The 21277-nt window shown below is 34.6% G+C and overlaps 1 protein-coding gene across 2 annotated transcripts in view; it reads left to right on the top strand.

Moving 5' to 3' along the window:
• Positions 1 to 5068: 5068 nt before the first annotated feature.
• OLFM3 (olfactomedin 3) overlaps positions 5069 to 21277 on the top strand; it is a gene marked incomplete at both ends in the record, with an annotated part of 192940 nt that continues 176731 nt past the window's right edge. Inside the window, one exon of one of the 2 annotated variants that reach the window (XM_079724716.1) lies at positions 5069 to 5137. In XM_079724716.1, the coding sequence (XP_079580842.1) occupies positions 5069 to 5137 (69 nt within the window). Of the gene's footprint in view, positions 5138 to 5291; positions 5304 to 21277 lie in introns of those variants that run through there. The other variant, XM_079724717.1, reaches the window with a different exon arrangement.

Genomic DNA, 21277 nt, shown 5'->3' with positions numbered 1-21277 from the left:
TAATATTCTTAAAGAAACTCAGAAGAAAAATAAGAATGGTTCAGGCAAAAGAAATGCCATTAAAGATGTTTAATGTTCTTCTCTATCTTCTTTAAGAGAGAACAATGTTAAGGGAACTATACACATTAAAATTGTACTGGATCCAAATTATTGGGAGACAATGGGTAGAAAAGACTGGAGAAAAAGGCAAGAGACCATATTATGCAGGGCCCTGGATTAGTCATTTTAAGGAATCCTCACTTGATTGTCTAGAAGACAGGGAGACATTGAAGGCCTTTAATCTAAGAAACAACAAGGCAAAATTAGTCTTTAAATCAACCATCTCAGGTGCTGTGTGGATAATAAATTGCAGATTGAAAGTAGAAGAGACATAATGCCTGAGGCAGAGTTGAGTCCTTGCAACAGGGATCATTTTGCAGATATAAGAAGATGGTCATCTGTGATCCAGGAAGGCGGCTCTCACCAGACACCAAATCTGCCAGCATGTTAATCCTGGACTTCCAACCTCCAGAACTAATAACAGAATGCCCAGTCTTTATTTGATTCATGCCTGCCCAGAAGGAAGATTAAAAATCCAGACTTCTTCAGAGCTAGATATGGCCACGTGGCTAAATTCTGGCCAGTGGGACAATAGAAGAAATGAGATGCCTTAAAAGAGAAAGGGTTGCCCCATCCTTTTCCTCTTCCACACAGGTACAGGTGACAAACTAAGGTCACAGAGCCACCAGGAGAAGGAGACTTGATTCCTAATGTGCAGAGGTGCTGGAAGACAGAGAAATCAACCCTCTCAACCACAGCTGAATGGCAAAGGAAGGAAGGAATTAGAAAAGAAAGAAATACTGATGGTAAGGAAAGGGAAAGAAATCACTCTAATAATTCATATCATATAAAATAAGGTCCTGACCTAGGCATACATGGAGGAGTAAGAAGGATTGAGAGATATTATGCAGAAAATTTAACAGAATTTTTGATGGATTGAATGCAGGGATAACGATGAGAGAGAAATCAAGTGTGATTTCCATGCTTCTTGCTTTGCAATGGAGAGAAAATTGTGCTACAAACTAATATGATTGAAGGAAAATATTGGTTTGATATACTGAGTCTGAAGTTCCTGTAAGAAATTAAGTTAGTGACATATAGCAAATCTTGAGTATATAAATATCATGCACGGAGGTATTAGGGTTAGAAACTCACTCATTCATTAAATGATTACTGATTAAGTGACTACCAGGTACCAGACACTACTCTACATGATTAAAGCAGAGCAGAACAAACAATGACCCTTCCTCCTGAAGAATATATTCTAATAAAAGAGACAGTAAATAATAAAAATAATAAATAAATAATAAATAGAGAATGATTAAGGTACTATTTTGACAGACTAGTTAGGGGAGGTAGGATCTAGATAGAAATGACTTAAAAACAGGGAAAAGTCACCTCAAAAGAGAACAAAAGAGAACAGAGCAAAAAATGAAAGTGTGTCAGTACTCTGACAGGTCAAGGACCTTAGGAAATGTTTCAAAGGCTATTTTCATTTATATAATGAAAGGGGAAATTTTTCTCAAGGGTTTATATAACCTACTGGATAATCCTTTTTAAAAATGTTTTTCTAAAATAACTAAGTTCATCAATATTAAATGATAGATAAAAATCAAAATAGGTAACAGCATTTTTTAACAGAATGGAACATCTCTGGAATGCTGAAGCAGTATAACATACATGAAAGAAGTATATCATATAAGATTTTTATCAAAAGAAGACTAACATACATAAACAGCTAACAATATAATCCATTATATACTATTAAGAACTTACTTTTGTAATATTGGGCATAAATGTTTAAAAAGTTTCATTCTTTGTTCTACGTGTTGTATATATACAATTTCATATAAACTTATTTTTATGTATGCCTCTGTAGATAGTACTGGCTAAAAATTTTTGTAGTGCTTTATAAATTTCAAAGCAATTTTATACCCATTGTAGATATAGAAGATCTTTAATTAGATACATAAATATCAAATATTTTTCTCATGCATGTATTGAAAAATGCAATATTTCTAAATCTATGCTATGCATCACACTTTATCATTTTGTTCTAAGTTCCAGTTACCAGTTTAAGTTACAGTAACCAATCTGAAGTGACTGAAAACAAAAGTAGTTATACCATTTCCTCTCTATAATAAAATTCTTTTGAATATCTAATGTAGGACACAAGATACAAAGAGTTTCATGGACTTTCTAAAAAGGAGGAATTGGTATGTACAGATAAGATATGATGTGGCCTACAATACTATCAAATTGATTGTATGGAAATGTATTATAAGAAAGTTTTACTACAAAACAAATGACTAATTAGAAACAATAGAATTATGTTTAAGAAAAACTATGCAGTTTTATTTTTTAAAGAGAGATAGAAGAAGTAGTAGGGTATGGTTGAATTTATGTATAGCTACAGCTTCTGCTTTTCAGTGGTATGATCAATAGTTTTTGGTTTATTACTAAACTTGAGTGTTCTCTACAAATGAATAAGCTTCTCTTACAGCAAGTATGTTTTCTGTATGTTAAAATCATCCGTTTTTATCTGTAACATAATTACCATCCATTGCTTACTTGATCTTTAAGTATTATCATCTGGTATCAATTTTCACAGAATTTGTCTTCTTATTAACTGCTTGTTACAAATGATCTTCCAGTACCATGAAATACAGGGAAATGGAGAGTTAAAGGGGAAAAAATGTGCTTATGCAGGAGTTTTGGTCCAATTATTAATATTGGACCATACATGTTTGAGATCAGAATAGTTTTTATTCCCAGAAAAAATATTAATGTCATTAAAAGAATAGCAGTTGATCTTGAGGCAATAAAATTCATATGATTATGTTTTCATATTTTGTGTGTCTGTTAAATACAGCTTCCTGTACTCAAATACGTATGCTGCCCTGCCTGCTGAGAGGTGGAAAAAGATTGTAGAAGACATTCTGAGAAGAGTGAAAAGCATATGTAAAAACAAATAATCAAACAATCATGTTGTATTAAGTATTAATGCACTATTATAACCACCCAGCTACTGTACCTCTATAAACTCATTTTCAAATTGTGCAATGATTTGAAAGGTTTGAAAACGGGTGCAGAATAAAATTCCCAACAATTTTTATGTATGGATCATTGAAACATACTCTATGCTGATTTACCCTTGATAGATAGATAGATAGGGAAACAAATGTAAAAAGAGAAAGACAGAGTTAGCCTCAAACATGCTCTAGAAAGTTATCCCAAAGAGTGTCAGACATAACTCTGTAGTTTTATCTATTACCTCAATAGAAAAGTTCTGTTTTCTGTTTCTGCTAGGAAATAATGGAAATTCAAACTGTGGTTATGATTGCTAGGGTTATCATTAAACTAAAAACCCTCAAATAATTCCACCTTCTTTCTGCTATTCTGCAACCTCTTTTTTATGTGTGATCCATCTCTTCAAAAAAATTTTTAAATTTATTTTTCTTGTTATTGATGTTTTATGGGGAAAAAAAGCCTCAAGTAATCATACACACATGCACTCATATTCATAATATCAGGATAAAAACAGATACAATGTGATGCAAATCCTTGGGGATTATAACTTTCAGAAGTATTTGAATCCTAATTGAGATTTCTTGAATTTAAAATATACATATTTATATATACATGAAGAGTTTTCAGTAAAAGATTGTAGAGATTTATACACAGTATGTGTCTGATATCTCAAACAATTTATCCTCTTTTTAATGTAGAAGAAATGCCCATATCTCTAGTTCATATACTGTAGTCCTTAGGAAATTCTAGAAAAATCAACAGAAGACAAAACTCAAGTTGCATTAGAGGTGTAATTGTATGAGAGGGTGGTTGACAACTCTTCCCCATCTTTTTATCTTATGGAAAACACATTTTCCAGTTACAAAAAAAAAAAAGTTTCTTGAGTATAGTTAAATGATGCAGGGTGTATGAGAAAGTTAGTTTGTCATTTACTCTTTCTTTGCTCTTGTGAGGCAGCTACCTCTTTTCTTGAGCTCTAGAAAACAAGTATTTGGAAGCTTAGAAATAATGCTTTTCCCATCCCACTGTCCACCCATCACTGAATTCTACCTCAGGTTGACAGGGAAACTACATTTCTGGGTATGGCTGTGTGTGAGGAGGGGAGATTTCAGCTGTGTGGGGTCACTAGTGGAATATCCCATTTACAAGAAAAAAGAAAAAAGAAAAGAAAGCCTCTTCATTTATTTATACGTAGTATTTTAGGTGACCAAAAGCCCTAGATAGATAATAGGTCAACACATGAATATTTAACCAAATAGATTATTTCAATAGGATAGTTATAAATGACAGTGCATATATGCATATATAATAGCTTTAGACTGTGTACCTTGAACAGAAAATACACATTGATAGTCTGCACTGCAAACTTTCTTTAAAGCACTAAATACAATATCAAGTCCTCTGTCAATGACAGCAGACGATTCCAGGCACTATTTGTTTCATAATGCTATATCTAGCTGACTTTACTTCTCTGAAGATCAAGATACCAGCAAATGCTGAACTGGAGCAGGAGAGTCAATCCTTGTTTGGATAACAAATTTCCTACAAAATATCTCCCCAAGCCCCAGGGAGCTGTAGTGATGTCATATCCGTTGTCCAGGTCTCCACACCTCTCTCAGCTGTTACTCCCTTTATCTTTTTCTTGGGTCAAAACTTTTGAGGTGGTCTGGCTACATAGCCGCGGGAGAGAAGGTAAATTGGGGCGCGCGGCTTGGAGGAGCTTCAGCACCTCGGTCAGCGACCACTGCAGCTCAATCCACTCCTAGAGCTCGCGGACTCCCAGCCCTGAGAATGCCTGCGGAATGATCGCCCCCCAGGGCGGCTGCCGCTACTGCCGCTACTGCTACCGCTGCTGCTGCTACTGCTCCTGCCGCCGCCTCTGTCTCCACTCAGCTCTGACTGGCAGGCAGAAAGTGCAACTGACGAAGGAAAGGTCTCTGCAGTGAGAGTGGAGTGGCTACATAAAAGAGAGTAAACAGGGGCAAAAACCCAGATCAGAATGCAGGCGGCATCCAACCTACTCAATCTCCTGCTGCTGTCTTTGCTTGCTGGATTAGACCCTTCCAAGGTATGGGCAATATTTTAACTCTTGTTTGAAATAAATGTGCAATATGTTACAGACCGACCAAAAATGCATTTAATTATGTAAAAAAAAAAAAAAAGCCGCATGAAAGACCGCTCTTCCAGCTATCTTGTGGTGTCTGGCGTATCCCCACTGCTTGGAAGATAACAAGGTGAACTACCCGAGAAATAGCTCCACAAGGTAGAGTCCCGGAGAGAGGGGGGAGGGACCAGGAGCGAATATAACGTGTATGGGCAGCGGGCAATGCGGCTCTTGGGAGAATTTAGCTTATTTGGTATCCAAGTGTTTAATGTTCTCTTCTGAAGTCGGACGGGTAATGCAAAGGACTTAGCAGTTAAAATAATGTAATTTGTAATCATGTATTAGGAGATGGTGAACCGTTTCTTTGTTGAAAGCAGAGAAGCGTTTTCCAGCTGATCGTGGTCAATAATACTCCCATCGCAGACGTGCTGCGGTTTGTGTCCAAAACATTTGGGATGCTGCTTGTAACACACAGGGCAGAGCAGCAGAGCTCCACTCTCTGCCGTGGTTGAGAGGCACTGGTGAAAGGGACTTGTGTTTGTTTCTCTCTTTTCATTAAGGAAATTACGGAGCACTGAGGAAGTTCTGATTACCAGTGTTAAGAAACAGGAAGTGAGAATCCTTTCAAACTAAGGAGGGCAATAGCAAGGATGAGTTGTCTCATATCTGTTGAACTCTGATAATTATCCAGTACTGGCAATTAAAGTGAATGCTAACCTCTTTTGATAAAAAATCAGAAAATATGGAGAAATATTTTCAGCAGTGTATGAGAAAAGTCTTGAGGATAAAATGAGATAATTAGAGAGCTTCAGCATTCTAAGAAAATCATAACTATCCGGAATAAGATATAATGCATCTAGTAAAAAGTAAGGAAATACAATTTCAAAAATTATTTTACTTCTTTAACTGGTCAAGAGCAATTTGACACAATAGGAGAAATGATGTCATGTTCTAAAACCATTTAAAATTGTATTTTGGAATATTGTAAAGTTATTTTAAAATAACTGTGTAGTGTAGAGAAATTGTTTCTTTTCATAATTGAACTAAGATATAACCAAGCATAGCCTAATACTGTGGTTGACTGAATATTTCTAGGCCTAATATAGTATACAGTGAAAATTTAGAATCATATCATCTATGCTTATAATTATTTCTGTGTACTTTTCATATTTAGAGAGACCTGATAAGAATAAGATCATTTCCTTTTAAAGCTATGGTTGTGATATTAAGACAAAATAATAATTTTGTCTTAATATCCTTAATGGGATATTTCATACACTAAGGTGTAGCTTTAAAGCATTTTACATCTAGGTACAAAGTGTTGATTCTGCTTTCATATTTTTTAATCTTTCTTTTTCATTTTTTTCTCTGGATCTATAGTAACATATTCCATTGCCACTCTCATTATATTATGTTTGTTACAACTTTGAACACATTCTACTGTATATCTCATCTGAAATATTCTTGGTAAAACATTTTTTAAAAGCAAAGCTAATTACTGAGTTACCGCATAAAAAAATCACTTAAAGTACGTTTTATCATTCTTTAAAATGAATTCAGAAATGCAGAGCTTTACTAACAACTGCATGTTTCATTTGATTTTTCTGATATCTTTAAATGCATAAATATCTTCACTTCTTGTACCCCATTCTTTCCCAAATTAAAAATATAGCAACAAAGAAGAGCTTCCAATAAATATTGAGACAAATTCTCCAAATAAATGACCTATTTTTAGTTGTGATCTTTTTCTAGTATTAATAAGTTTATTTCCAGGTATTCAACAACAGAAAACTTTTCTTCAGACTTAATTTTGGCTGTTTGGTACAACTGAGCTGAGAAATCCAGGAAAGGAAAGGCATACATTAACTTTTCAAACTGTCCTTTTCAGTTTCTAGATATTGCAATACAGTATGCAAAGAACAGCAGATAGTATTTGTTATATACTACATATGACAATATAGAGAATATTAAAATGTTCATAGCAAGTGATTTTAATGTTATAAAGAGGTCTTTGGACTAGTAGACAAATTTTGTTTAAAAAAGTGAATAAAACTACTTTTGTTATGTTTTAGCAAACTATTGAGAATCACGAAACTATATCATCTCCCCTCCCCCAAATCACAAATGGCACCACTGAATTCTCAAAATGATTGTCAATTAGGTTATGACATAGAAATTTTCTCAAATTTTATTTTTTTACTAACTACTTAAGGGTTTAGATAATAAAATTAACATCCATGATGCAAATTACTTTTGGCAAAATTGAAATTAAATTAGCACAAAAGACCACAGTTTGTGGACAAATAAGTAATAATTAAGTGATGAAACTTAAATATACAAAAATTCTAAACAGCTAATAAAAATTTTTTTATAACGTTAGGACTGATATATTTCAAAATCATACTTTTAAATAAATTCATTTAAGTATTCCTCTATATTATTGCATTTTATATTTATATACACATAAATTATGCATGGATACACACGAACTGGCAATATAGTAGAGCTATTAAAATTGAATAGACTTTTTTAGGTATAGGATTGTCACATATATCAAATATTGGAAATCTAAATTTTAGAGCATGCTTATTATATATTAAATTATCTGAAACAAAAAGGTTTCTAACAACAGTACCAATTCCATTTCATGGAAGATTATATAATATTTATGTTTATGATCATTCTTCCTGAGACTGAAACTTACAGATCATATATGACATTTTATAAAGTGCTTAGGTATCACCATCTTACAGCAAGATAAATCACTTGAAAGTCAATTTTATTGTTAAATTTAAAACAAAATGCCCAAATATTTATATTCACAGGATGAAGTTACTTTCAGCATCCACTTACTTTCTTTTCTCTCATTTAATATACCAGAATATTGGTAAGATTAGTATTTTCTTTCAGTAAAGGAAGCCAATTCAATACTAATCAATTATTTGTATTTTTATATAGACAGATTATCAATTTTCCTCTCAAGAAAATCATGAGAATTATGTTTTCTTAATTAAAATCATATTAACAAATTTCCAGTTCCATTTACAAAAACTCAAAGGTATATCCCTTTACCCTTTTTAAGAAATATTAATTAATTAATTTCATTTGTAATGGAGTATCTGAACTACAGGCAATATGCCAAATCATCATTCATCCAATAAGTAAATTAAGAAAAAACAAAAGCTTGTAAGAATTCAATTATTGCTCGGTTTTACAAAGGACTATTTCTGTGTAGCAAATTCCTGAAGGCAGCTGCTAGATGGCATCTCTGTGCTTTTAAACAGAAGGCACAGAGTTTAGTAATGACCTTGATAGTAGGAGAGTGAACCTCTTTTTCTTTTACAAGAAGATTTTTAGCAGACCATTATTTGAACATTATAACAAAACAGTAATCCCTTGAACCAGAACTGTGAATTTCTCTGCTCTGCAATGCTGAATTATAAAGAAAGGAGGTATAAATGTGACTGTGCAGATTTCAAATAGAACATTTACACTGGAGTCAGACACTTGGGGAACAGTTAAAAAGAGGTGACATAGGCATAGCCACACATTACAGTGACTGTTATACTTTTAAGCAGTCATATCTGTGTGATAAATATATTGCAAAATGCCCTAGCATGCTTAGATTGAGAAAGCATTCACTATCTCCTTACTTAGAAATATATTAAAGAACTTATCACCATGGTTCTTGCTGACACTACAGACATAAAGTGAAACAATGATTCAGCAATAATCTTCAACACCAAACTGTTTTTTCTATCTAAAACTACTCGGCCAATTAGAACTCTTGCCTTAAATAAGACAGTTGCTTTAAGCCATACAAACACAATGGGAAGTAAGGGAATTTCAATAATTATATTGTTATATGCTTCATAACATAATATACCACGTATAACTGCCTTTGTGTTTTGGTATTGCTAAAAACAAGATCATCAAAGACCTAAATTGGCTAGAGGTGGCTTTAGTACATAAATCTAGTTAAAGTTTATTTTCTTATAACTTTAAAATGAAATTCATAAAAGCAAAAACAGCAAGAGAAATAAACTGAGATCAGTATGAATTTGCTTTAAAATTCATCTTAAAAATCTATCTTCTCCTGTATCTCCTGTACGCCAGAGACATTCTCTGTACAACAGGATCAACTCAAATTAGAACAGAAAATATGGATCGATGGCATCTGTAATTACATACCAATAAACCTGGATATGGTAAAAAATGAAAAGCTCAACACAGCCCACCTATGTTTTGAAAGTGCAAATGACTTTGCTACTCTCATTTTATCCCATCCTTCTTAACCCAATTAAATATTTAGTTTGAAATGTAAATATTCTTTCTGACTCCTTTTCTTGGCAACCTGAAAAGGTTAAAATGGTACTGTGCTCCTTTATTTAAAAAAAAAAAAATCTTATTCCTTGTAATTTTGCAACAATTCTCTTTAGAAAATGACTATTGTGATGATCCATTCTCTGTTGGGAGGGAAAGCAGCACAAGAGTGAGAAACAAAAGGGTCAGATTCAGACAAAGTCCCTCATTTTTCATCCCTAATTTGCCACTGATATGTATATATGTGTTTTTATTATATATATATTACATAATAAATACTTGTATATGTTTATTATACATTATATAACAAATACACACACACATATATAACTTTGGGAAAGCTATGATCTCAGTTCTCTCACCTGTAAAATGAGGAACCTACATGCTCTTTTTTAAATTTTATATTGGAGTATAGTTGATTTACAAAGTTGTGTTTCTGTTTTGTAAATAAGTTCATTTGTATCATTTTTTTAGATTCCACATATAAGTGATATCATATGATATTTGTCTTTGTCTGACTTACTTCACTCAGTATGACAATCTCTAGGTCCAACCATGTTGCTGCAAATGGCACTATTTCCTTTTTTTTAAATGGCTGAGTAATATTCCATTGTATTTATGTACCACATCTTCTTATCCATTCCCCTCTTGATGGATATTTAGATTGTTTCCATGTCTTGGCTATTGTAAATAGTGCTGCAATGAACACTGGGGTGCATGTATATTTTCAAATTACAGTTTTCTCTAGATATATGTCCAGGAGTAGGATTGCTGGATCATGTGGTAGTTCTGTTTTTAGTCTTTTAAGGAACCTCCACATTGTTCTCCATAGGAGCTGTACCAATTTACATTGCCACCAACAGTGTAGGAGGGTTCCCTTTTCTCCACACCCTCTCCAGCATTTATTGTTTGTAGACTTTTTGATGATGGCCATTCATTCTGACCTGTGTGAGGTGATACCTCATTGTAGTTTTGATTTGCATTTCTCTAATGCTTAGCAATGCTGAGCATCTTTTCATGTGCTTCTTGGCCATCTGTATGTATTCTTTGGAGAAAGGTCTATTTAGATCTTCTGCCCATTTCTTTTGATTGGGTTCTTTATTTTTTGATATTGAGCTGCATGAGCTGTTTGAATATTTTGGAGCTTAATCCCTTGTTGGTCGCTTCGTTTGCAAGCATTTTCTCCCATTCTGCATGTTGTCTTTTTGTTTTGTTTATGGTTTCCTTTGCTGTGCAAAAGCTCTTAAGTTTAATTAGACCCATTTGTTTATTTTTATTTTTATTTTCATTACCCTAGGAGGTGGACCCATAAAGATATCACTGCAGTTTATGTCAAAGAGTGTTCTGCCTATGTTTTCCTCTAAGAGTTTTATAGTATCCAGTCTTACATTTAGGTCTCAATCCATTTTGAGTTTATTTTTGTGTATGGTGTTAGAGAATGTTCTAATTTCCTTCTTTTACATGTAGCTGTCCGGTTTTCCCAGCACCACTTATTGAAGAGACTGTCTTTTCTCCATTGTATATCCTGCCTCCTTTGTCGGAGATTAATTGATCATAGGTGCATGAGTTTATTTCTGGCTTTCTATCTTGTTCCATTAATCTGTAAGTCTGTCTTTGTGCCAGTACCATACTTTTTTGATTACTGTAGCTTTATAGTGTAGTCTGAAGTCAGGAAGCCTGCTTCCTCCAGCTCCATTTGTCTTTCTCAAGACTGCTTTGGCTATTTTATGTCTTTTGTGTTTCCATAGAAATGTGATATTATACACAGAAAATACTAAAGATGCTACCAGAAAACTATCAGAGCTCATCAATGAATTCAGTAAAGTTGCAGGATACAAAATTAATACACAGAACTCTCTTGCATTTCTATATACTAACAATGAAAGATCAGAAGGAGAAATTAAGGAAACAATCCCATTTACCATCACATCAAAAAGAATAAAATACCTAGGAATAAACCTACCTAAGGAGGCAAAAGACTTGTACTCGGAAAACTATGAGATACTGATGAAAGAAAATGAAGATGACACAAATGGAAAGATGTACCATGTTCTTAGATTGGAAGAATCAATACTGTCAAAATGACTATACTAACCAAGGCAATCTACAGATTCAATGCAATCCCTATCAAATTATCAATGGCATTTTTTGCAGAACCAGAACAAAAAATCTACATGTTTTTAAAACTTCTTTGTTAAACTCTAGGATGACTCTATGCTATGGTCAGTATGTGTGTGCCCCCTCCCCTTCCCACAAGTCATATGTTGAAACCTAATCTCCATGTGATGATATTAAGATATGGTGCCTTTGGGACGTGACTGAGTCATGAGAATGGAGCCTTCATGAGTGAGATTAGTGCTCTTATATAAGAGGCCCCAGAGAGATAACTCACTCTTTCCACCATGTGAGAATATAAAGAGAAGTCTAGGGCTTCCCTGTGGCGCAGTGGTTGAGAGTCTGCCTGCTGATGCAGGAGACATGGGTTCATGCCCCGGTCCGGGAAGATCCCACATGCCGCGGAGTGGCTAGGCCCATGATCCATGGCCGATGGGCCTGCGCGTCCGGAGCCCGTGCTCCGCAATGGGAGAGGCCACAACAGTGAGAGGCCCGCGTACCACAAAAAAATGAAAAGAGAAGTCTACAACCTGGAAGAAGGAGCTCACCTGACCATGCTGGTACCTTGAACTTCCAGCCTTCAGAATTGTGAGAAACAAGTATCTGTTTATAAGCTGCCCAGTCTGGGGTATTTTGTTATAGTAGTCCAAACAGACTAAGATATTCTGTTTAATACTATTTGATCATTCATTAAAAATTAGCAGATTCTTTTGTAGAGTATAGCTTATAAGATCATAAATTTGTGAGACCTGAGGGCTTCACTCTCATGACATAATCACCTCCCAAAGGCCCCACCTCCTTATACCATCACCTTGGGCATTAGGATATCAACATATGTATCTGGGGGGAGACAAACATTCAGACCATAGCAGTAATGGAGAAATGACCATTTCTATGAACACAATTTCTTTGCTCTTTTCTCTTGGATTCCTTTTTCAGTCCCTCTGTTTATACCGGTTTCCCTGCTTTTCTCAATAGAAACTTCTATAAAGTCCTTGAAAAGACCTGACCCTTAATTAGACACAACAGCATTTCTCCTGATGCTGCTCATCCAAATGCAAGTCCACCTAAGTAACTCAAGAACTGATTCTCTCATACGAAGGGCAAAAATAGATGAGAGCAATTGTATAATATCTAGGATAGACCCTACCCATGAACACCTAATATTTAAGAAGAAATATACTATTTCAAAAATACCTGCACACCATACCTTAGTGAAGTTTAACTTTTAACTCACTTGTTACTTACTCAAGAGGTTGAAAACCATTTTGGGGGAAGAGGGGTCCAAGACACAAAAACAAAATTAGAACAACTCTATCAAAAGTGCCAGTAATTTAAATGGTGCTAATAAAAATACTCAAATATATTGTCAAAACAATAGATTTTTCTAAAAACACATCTTTTGTGCTTTAAAAACAGGTGTTGTAAAGCATAATCACAAAGCTATGCCTCTGTTATTCTCATACCAAGCCTTCAGCAGAATAAAAATAAATTCAGAGAAAAGCATCACAGATGCTGCTATGTTCATGCTTTTGCCTCTCCCTGGAAAGCTCTATCCTTCTTCTCCATATGTCAAAAATTTACCTAAATTTTAAGATGCAACTCAAGTATCATTTCTTCCATAAATCCTTTCCTGACACACCCTGCACCCCAGGAGGAGATAATCCTGATAAACTAAGAACTCCTATAAGAAAAGAATGATGTTTTATTTATCTTTACATCTACAGCCACTGGCACTGTGTCTGACACAGAATAGGTGTTCAATGAACACAGACTGAACTGTATTTCTTCTCCTCCCAGATTTATAAAACACTCTATTTCCAATCACTCTTACTATACTTACCACTTTCTTTTTTAAAAAAACTGGGTATTTATTATATTGTGTCTCCCCTACTAAATTATAATGTAGCTGAGGGCAGGCTCTGTGTCTTGATCATGATCTTATTATTTCCTATCTATCAACTAGCACAGTGCCTATTCAGACATAATATTTATGAACATTTGTTGAATGAACAAATGAATAGATGAAGAAAAAACGTTAAAATCCTAGGCTAAACGACCTACAGATATAATCTGTGTTTTTGGCCTATGCTCTCATCAGACAATATATTAGGGGTAGGGAAGTAAGACAAACTTTAAGAACCTTGTTTTAAAGGGTTTGGAATTCATACCAGGTTATTTATCTTGAAGAATGCTGCAAGATGATGTCTTTTAAAATTTTTGATTAATTTCCTGTCTTGCCTCACCATCCTTAGTGCTATTTTTGACTTTTGGTAACTTCCTGGGATGCTACAAATTCAATACTCTTGTGAATTATTTGCTGTGTTTCATCATGCTTGTTGGCAAAGTTAGCATATCCTCTTATTCCTTGGTGTATCTATGTGTCCATTTTATTTGCATAAGTTTATGAGTCTAAACATTTTATTAATGTGTGCTTATTGTTTTGACTATCTTTATTTTATGTAATGTCTTATCTTATTGGATAAATTAGTATATTACCTATATTTTTCTACCTCTTCTAGGGACTGAGTTATTTTTTTAAGGATCTAAAATATTCCATTGAAATTATTATCTTACTATATATTCTTATAATACCACAATAGGAAGAGAAGTAGTATTGGCTCCATATTTGTACTGCATTACTATATGAGCACAACACTCTCAAAGAGAATAAAGTTAAATGATTAAAAGCAAATAGAAGTAAAGTTAGATTTATCTGAATTAAATATAATCAGAAATCCAAATTTTTATAATTAACTTTGTAGGCTAAAATGCTCTGAAAAGAAATATCAGTAATAAAATTGTTTCAACAGCACAAATAAACAGCTATCTAGATAACTCCATAGGAAGGACATAAATTGAACAGAAGATCCTTTTCATTTTTCCAACTAAACTGAATGTGATTAAGAAGCATTATCGGGCTTCCCTGGTGGCGCAGTGGTTGAGAGTCCGCCTGCCGATGCAGGGGACGCGGGTTCGTGCCCCGGTCCGGGAGAATCCCGCATGCCGTGGAGTGGCTGGGCCCATGAGCCATGGCTGCTGGGCCTGCGCTTCCAGAGTCTGTGCACCGCAACGGGAGAGGCCACAACAGTGAGAGGCCCACATACCACAAAAAAAAAAAAAAGAAGCATTATCCCCTGATGATTTAAATAGCATTACTAGAGGGACCAGTTCCAAAAGGCAGGATTTCTTCAAATAGAGATCAGTACTGGATATGTTGATTCACTGGCACCAAAATGTCACTGATGAAATGTTGCCTTACAAAAGACGCCGTTGCTTCTGGGAATGATCTAGGTCTATGGCTGCTTATGGAATTGTGTATCTGGTGAGTATTTTCACACCTACATGTGTTTTGGGGCATGATGACTACATCTTAGTGCATATTACTGTAGTACTAAACAAACTGAAATATTATCCAGCTCAAGACACACTAAAGACTTTTTACTATACTTGTTGTTTATTATTTATATTTTGCTACAGATGTATTCTTCTTTACAATAAGCTGAGTGCTAGACCAAGTCAGGGAATAAAATGACTCTAGTTTGACTGCCATATACCTTAAAAGATTCCAGGGATAAGTAGCAGGAAATGTACAAAGTGCTATGAAGATCATGCCAAAGAGGTAGTTAGTTATTGTAACATATAGTGACTCAAAACAGGCCATATGATACTTGAGAGTAAGGAATCAAGTGGGTTGAAGGAGTCAATATTTACTAGTAGTGCCGCCATTGGTGCCAAAGCATGATGACTTCCCTGTCAGGCAAAGCAAGAAAAGACTCCAAATCTAAATATTTGTCCTAAAATAAAAATGGATATTAAGAAGTGATGAAATTATAGATGAGCTTACATGCAGCAGGAAGGTGAACACATTCAAATATAGTTAAAAGAAAAAGAAAAATTGAGATGAGGTAAGCATTTATTTACACATCAAGGATGCAGCTTTTAAAGATGATATATACAACACATCTGCCAATGCTTATTTAAGCATTTCAAGTGACGTTTATTGCCCCCTGCTAACACCACACATGCGTGCGCGCACACACACACACACACACACACACACACGCTCCTACACAATGACTGCATTCATTAATCTGAGACCTGGATGCCCTTCTATTACTAACTGTTTAAAATAGGGTCTCTAATTTAGTTCAACTGATCTTTAATATCTCTTGGTAAGAAGAAATAGAAGGAAGAAAAAGGCATGAAAGCATTCTTAAATTCCTTTTCCTTTTTTATTTGCATCTAAACACTACAGATAGAAATAAAATAAAAACATACTTCATTTTGTCCATTTGTACATGGTCATTGCTTTTGGAAAAGGTATCTCTCAAGGGACTCAACCTAATTAATATTAATTTAACACGTAAAATGAAGATAAAGGAAGAGAGAAACCATATCAAATTCCGAGCAAATTATATAATAATTAGGAAATTAGAAAGTTCATAGTGGAGTGAACAGGGTACTAAATTAGGAGTTAGAAAATCTGCGGCCTAATATCAACTCTGCAACTATCTAGTTGTATGGCTTTGGGCAACTCACTAAACTTTTTTGGTTTCCATTTCCTCATGTAAAAATTAAGGATGCTGAACAAAATGCTCTTTTGTATTGGTAGGTCATCCTAAAATGGGGCACATTCATCTCTTCTAAATGTAGTTCATCACCCTTTCAACCTCCTTCCTCTGCTCACCAACTCTCAGATGGTTAAAATTCAGGATACAATCTAGGCTGCTTCTACTTTACTGCTGAAAATCAGTTATGTCATTGAGCAGACTATAACAATTCAGTTGTACACACATAGTGACACAAAAAAATAAATGTCAAAACGTATAAGGTCATTCCATATCCCAAGCATTACAGCATATTTTACATTTATTTTGTATCATTCCATTAACTTTAGAAGATTTAATGAAAAATAAATGAGTGAATGACATTGTGTATCTAGTGTCTTTATCTGACAATAGTAAGTGTCTTTATCTGACAATAGTTAAACTAAAGAGACCCTTAGAGTTACAGGAAATATAAAGGCCATCTATTTTAATTTTGCATAAGGCAAAAATCTCCTCTATAACATAACTGATGGATGGTTAGCTAGCTTATGGTTATGTGTTTCTAATATTGGGGAGTAGGATAGTATTCAAGTAATTAGACTACTTTTAATCAAAAATAATATTTTCTAATACTGAGTTACAATTCTTTATGTGGCTAAATATAGAAAGAAAAAAAAGTATATGGACTGTAGTAGACAGAATAATGTCCTCCCAAAGATGTTCATATACTAATCCACAGAACTTGTGAATATGTTACCTTATATAGCCAAAGGGCATTTGTAGATTTGACTAAATTAAGAAACTTGAGATGGGAAGATTATCCTGGATTTTCTGATGGGATCATGTAATCAAAAAGTCCCTTTTTGTACAGCAAAGGAAACCATAAACAAAACAAAAAAACAACCTATAGAATGGGAGAAAATATTTGCAAATGAAGGCAACCAAGGGATTATCTCCAAAATTTACAAATAGCTCATGCAGCTCAATATCAAAAAACAAACAACCTAATCAAAAAATGGGCAGAAGACCTAAACAGACATTTCTCTAAAGAAGACATACAGATGGCCAAGAGGCACTTGAAAAGATGCTCAACATTGCTAAGTATTAGAGAAATGCAAATCAAAACTACAATGAGATAGACCTCACACCAATCAGAATGGTGATCATCAAAAAGTCTACAAACAATAAACACTGAAGAGGGTGTGGAGAAAAGGGAACCCTCCTACACTGTTGGTGGCAATGTAAATTGGTACAGCCACTACAGAGAACAGTATGGAGGTTCCCTAAAAAACTACAAATAGAGCCACCATATGATCCAGCAATCCCATTCCTGGGCATATATCTGGAGAAAACATGGTTCGAAAGGATACATGGATCCCAATGTTCATTGCAGCGCTGCTTACAACAGCCAAGACATGGAAGCAACCTAAATGTCTATCAAAAGAGGAATGGATAAAGAAGATGTGGTACATATATACAATGGAATATTACTCAGCCATTAAAAGGAATGAAATAAAGCCATTTGCAGCAACATGGATGGACCTGGATATTATCATACTAAGTGAAGTAAGTCAGACAGAGAAAGACAAATATCATATGATATCACTTATATGAGGAATCAAAAATATGACACAAATGAACTTATTTACAAAACAGAAACAGACTGAAAGACTTAGGAAAAAAACTTATGGTTACCAAAGGGGAAAGGTAGGGGAGAAGGATATATTGGGAGTTTGGGATTGACATATATATATATACACTACTATATTTAAAATAGGTAACCAACAAGGACCTACTCTTTAGCACAGGGAACTCTGGTCAATATTCTGTAATAACCTAAATGAGAAAATAATTTGAAAAACAATAGATACATGTATATGTATAACTGAATCACTTTGCTGTACACCTGAAACACAACATTGTTAAACAACTATACTCCAATATAAATCAAAAAAATTTTTAAAAACATACAACTTTTTTTTGTTTTTACAAAAAAAGGTCCTTATAAGAGGAAGGACTGATGATCAGAGTCAGAAAAAGAAGAGAAGATGACAGAAGCAGAGATGAGAGAGAAGCACTTTAAAGATGCAGGAAGGGGCCAAAAGCCAAGGAATGCAAGCCACCTCTAGAAACTGAAAGGCCAAGAAAATGGATTTTTCTGTAGTTTCCATAAAGGAATACAGCCTTGCTGACATTTTGATTTTAACCTCATAAGACTTATTTCAGACTTCTGCCCTCCAGAACCATAGGATACTAAATTTGTGTGTTTAAAATCATTAAGTTTATGGTAATTTGTTGTAGCAGCAACAGGAAACTAATATATTAGTCTAGATGATAATAATTAATATGTAAATACAAAACATAAGTCAGCCAAATAATACTACAGTCTGTACTGGTGAATATTAAGATTAGAAAGACAATAGATATGAAATTACAGTGAGGTCTAAAAATTATAAAGGTAGTATAGAAATTAAAAATCGCTTACTAAAGAATACTTACAAGATTACACATAATCCTCACTGAATTACATGACAGGTTACTGTGTCCCCTAGTTGATATTTGTAAGACACAAAGTGATGTTTGTTGTTGTTGTTAGGTAAAATCTGCCTATAGAATCTCACCCTCAACCTAAGAAGTAAGTGGATTTCATTTCATGTCTTTGCCAGCATGGGACTTTTTAAAAGCATTTGATTCCAGATTCTTTGTCCTGGATTTATAATCTACAGTGAAAATTCAAACTCTCTACCAATGATTCAGTAAAATGATGATGACAGCTCCTTCTTTTTCATCAGTCAAATCTGATTTACTAAAGACATTGGCACGTCTTCAGTGCTGATTTTGAAAGCAATTTTGTTTAGAGAACCAATGCATGTTACACAAATAAAGGCACAGTCAAACATGATGATTGCTTAGTAACATCCCGCATACTATAAGCAGGATCTACCCTTTTTACATGCAGTCAAGAAAAACGTTGTTGAATTTGCTAATTTAATTTTGAATAATTGAGATTTGTTTTTAGCTTTAAGAAAATTTGTAATATGAGAAATAATTAGTCCAGAAATGAATGATTATCAATGATCTTAAATATTATACATGATAAAGTAGTTCATTGGCATTCATACTGTAATAATTTTTTCAACAAATACTCATACCTGACACTGTTCTAGGAGTTGGAGATAAAAGCAGTTTTAAAAAGGCACAGTTACTATTCTCAAAAAGATCTTAATATTTTCTACTGGAGAACTCATATAGGTATACCAATAATTGTAGTCCTGTAATATGTCTTATAACAGTGACTTGGATGGGATGCAAGTAGGGCATAGAGAATGGATACCTTCAGTAGACTGGGACATAAAAGAAAATTTCCTGAGGGAGGTGATGCTTAAAGGAAGATCAGCTGGGCAATGAAAGGAAAAAGATGGTTACTCCATTAAAAGGCAAGAGCCTGTATGAAATCACAGAGATGTAAAAGAGCGTGTGAGCACTAAAGAATGTTTTTAATGTGACTTAGCTCTATTGCTGCTAATCATATGGGAAGTAAGAGAAGCTGATGCAGATGAAAAACAAAGAGAACTATTGGTGGCATTAAATTCTTAGAAAAATGACTACCTAAAGAGTCTAAGACTTAACCTGACCAGATTTTTAAATATTTCTGGACTTTAATTACCTTAACCCAAAACAAATAAACAAAACAAAATGTAGTTATATTAGAGTCCTCCAGAGAAACAAAACCAATAGGGTGTATGTGTGTGTATACACACACACACACACACATATATATATATATATATATATATAATATATGTGTACATAATACAGCATACATCATATGTAAAAATATTTATTATATGGAATTGACTTATGTGATTATCGAGGCTGATAATTCCCAAGATCTGTAGTCAAGAAGTTGGAGAACCAGGGGAGCTAATGGTGTAGTTCCAGTCAAAAAGACTACAGACTCAAGACATAGAAGGAGCCAATGTTTTTAGTATGAGTACAAAGGCAGGAAAAAAAATTGATGTCCCAGCTCAAAGGCAGTTAGGCAGAAGGAATTTTCTCTTACTCAGCCATTTTGTTCTATTTAAGACTTCAGCTGATTGGACAAGGCCCACCTACATCAGGGAGAGCAATCTGCTTTACACAGTCTACCAATTCAATTGTTAGTGCCATCCAGAAACACCCTCACAGGCACACCCAAAGTAACGTTTGATGAAATATAGGTGCATCCCATGGCCTAGTCAAGTTGATACTTAAAATTAGTCATCACAGTAATAAAATTTAAAACAATCTATATAGCTATATATCTAAGTGTCTCTGTATTATATCTATCTATCTAATCTCATCTCTATCTACCAAGCTAGTTTTGTAACCATCTACCTATCTTAATTAGCAAAACAGAAATGGCTGAGAATCCCAACACATACTTTACCCCAAGATCTCTACAATTTTATTTTGATTATCTGTCCCTGCCTTGTCCATATCAGCTGATTGGGCTCCCATGAAAGTCGTGACTGAAGATTCTTTGAATCAGGGATTGCATCACCACCACCATGCATGAAAATTATTATTACTCAATTATTAAAATTATTGTAAATCCTTTGGTCACAAGTCTGTTGTCAGGATAGTTTCCCCTAAATAAATGATGTATCATATTTTCATCTGGTTACTAGATGATTTTGGCTTAGTTAAACTGGTCTGTGATTTAGCATCACCTTAAATTTTTAATCAAGTTGCACATTGATTTCAAATTCTATTGACCAAGGACCTCCCCGGTAGCACAGTGGTTAAGAATCTGCCTGCCAATGCAGGGGACGTGGGTTCGAGCCCTGGTCCGGGAAGATCCCACATGCCACGGAACAACTAAGCCTGTGTGCCACAACTACTGAGGCTGCGCTCTAGAGCCTGTGAACCACAACTACTGAGCCCAAGTTCCACAATTTCTGAAGCCTGTGCACCTAGAGCCCGTGCTCCACAATAAGAGAAGCCACTGCAAGGAGAAGCACGCGCACCACAACACAGAGTAGCCCCCGCTCGCCACAATTAGAGAAAGCCAGTGTGCAGTAATGAAGACCCAATGCAGCTAAAAATAAATAAATAGATTTATTTTAAAAATTAA

This window comes from Hyperoodon ampullatus (genome assembly GCF_949752795.1).
Source record: "Hyperoodon ampullatus genome assembly, chromosome: 2".
NCBI classification, from domain to species: domain Eukaryota; kingdom Metazoa; phylum Chordata; class Mammalia; order Artiodactyla; family Ziphiidae; genus Hyperoodon; species Hyperoodon ampullatus.
This window is presented reverse-complemented; position numbering and strand designations above follow the sequence as displayed.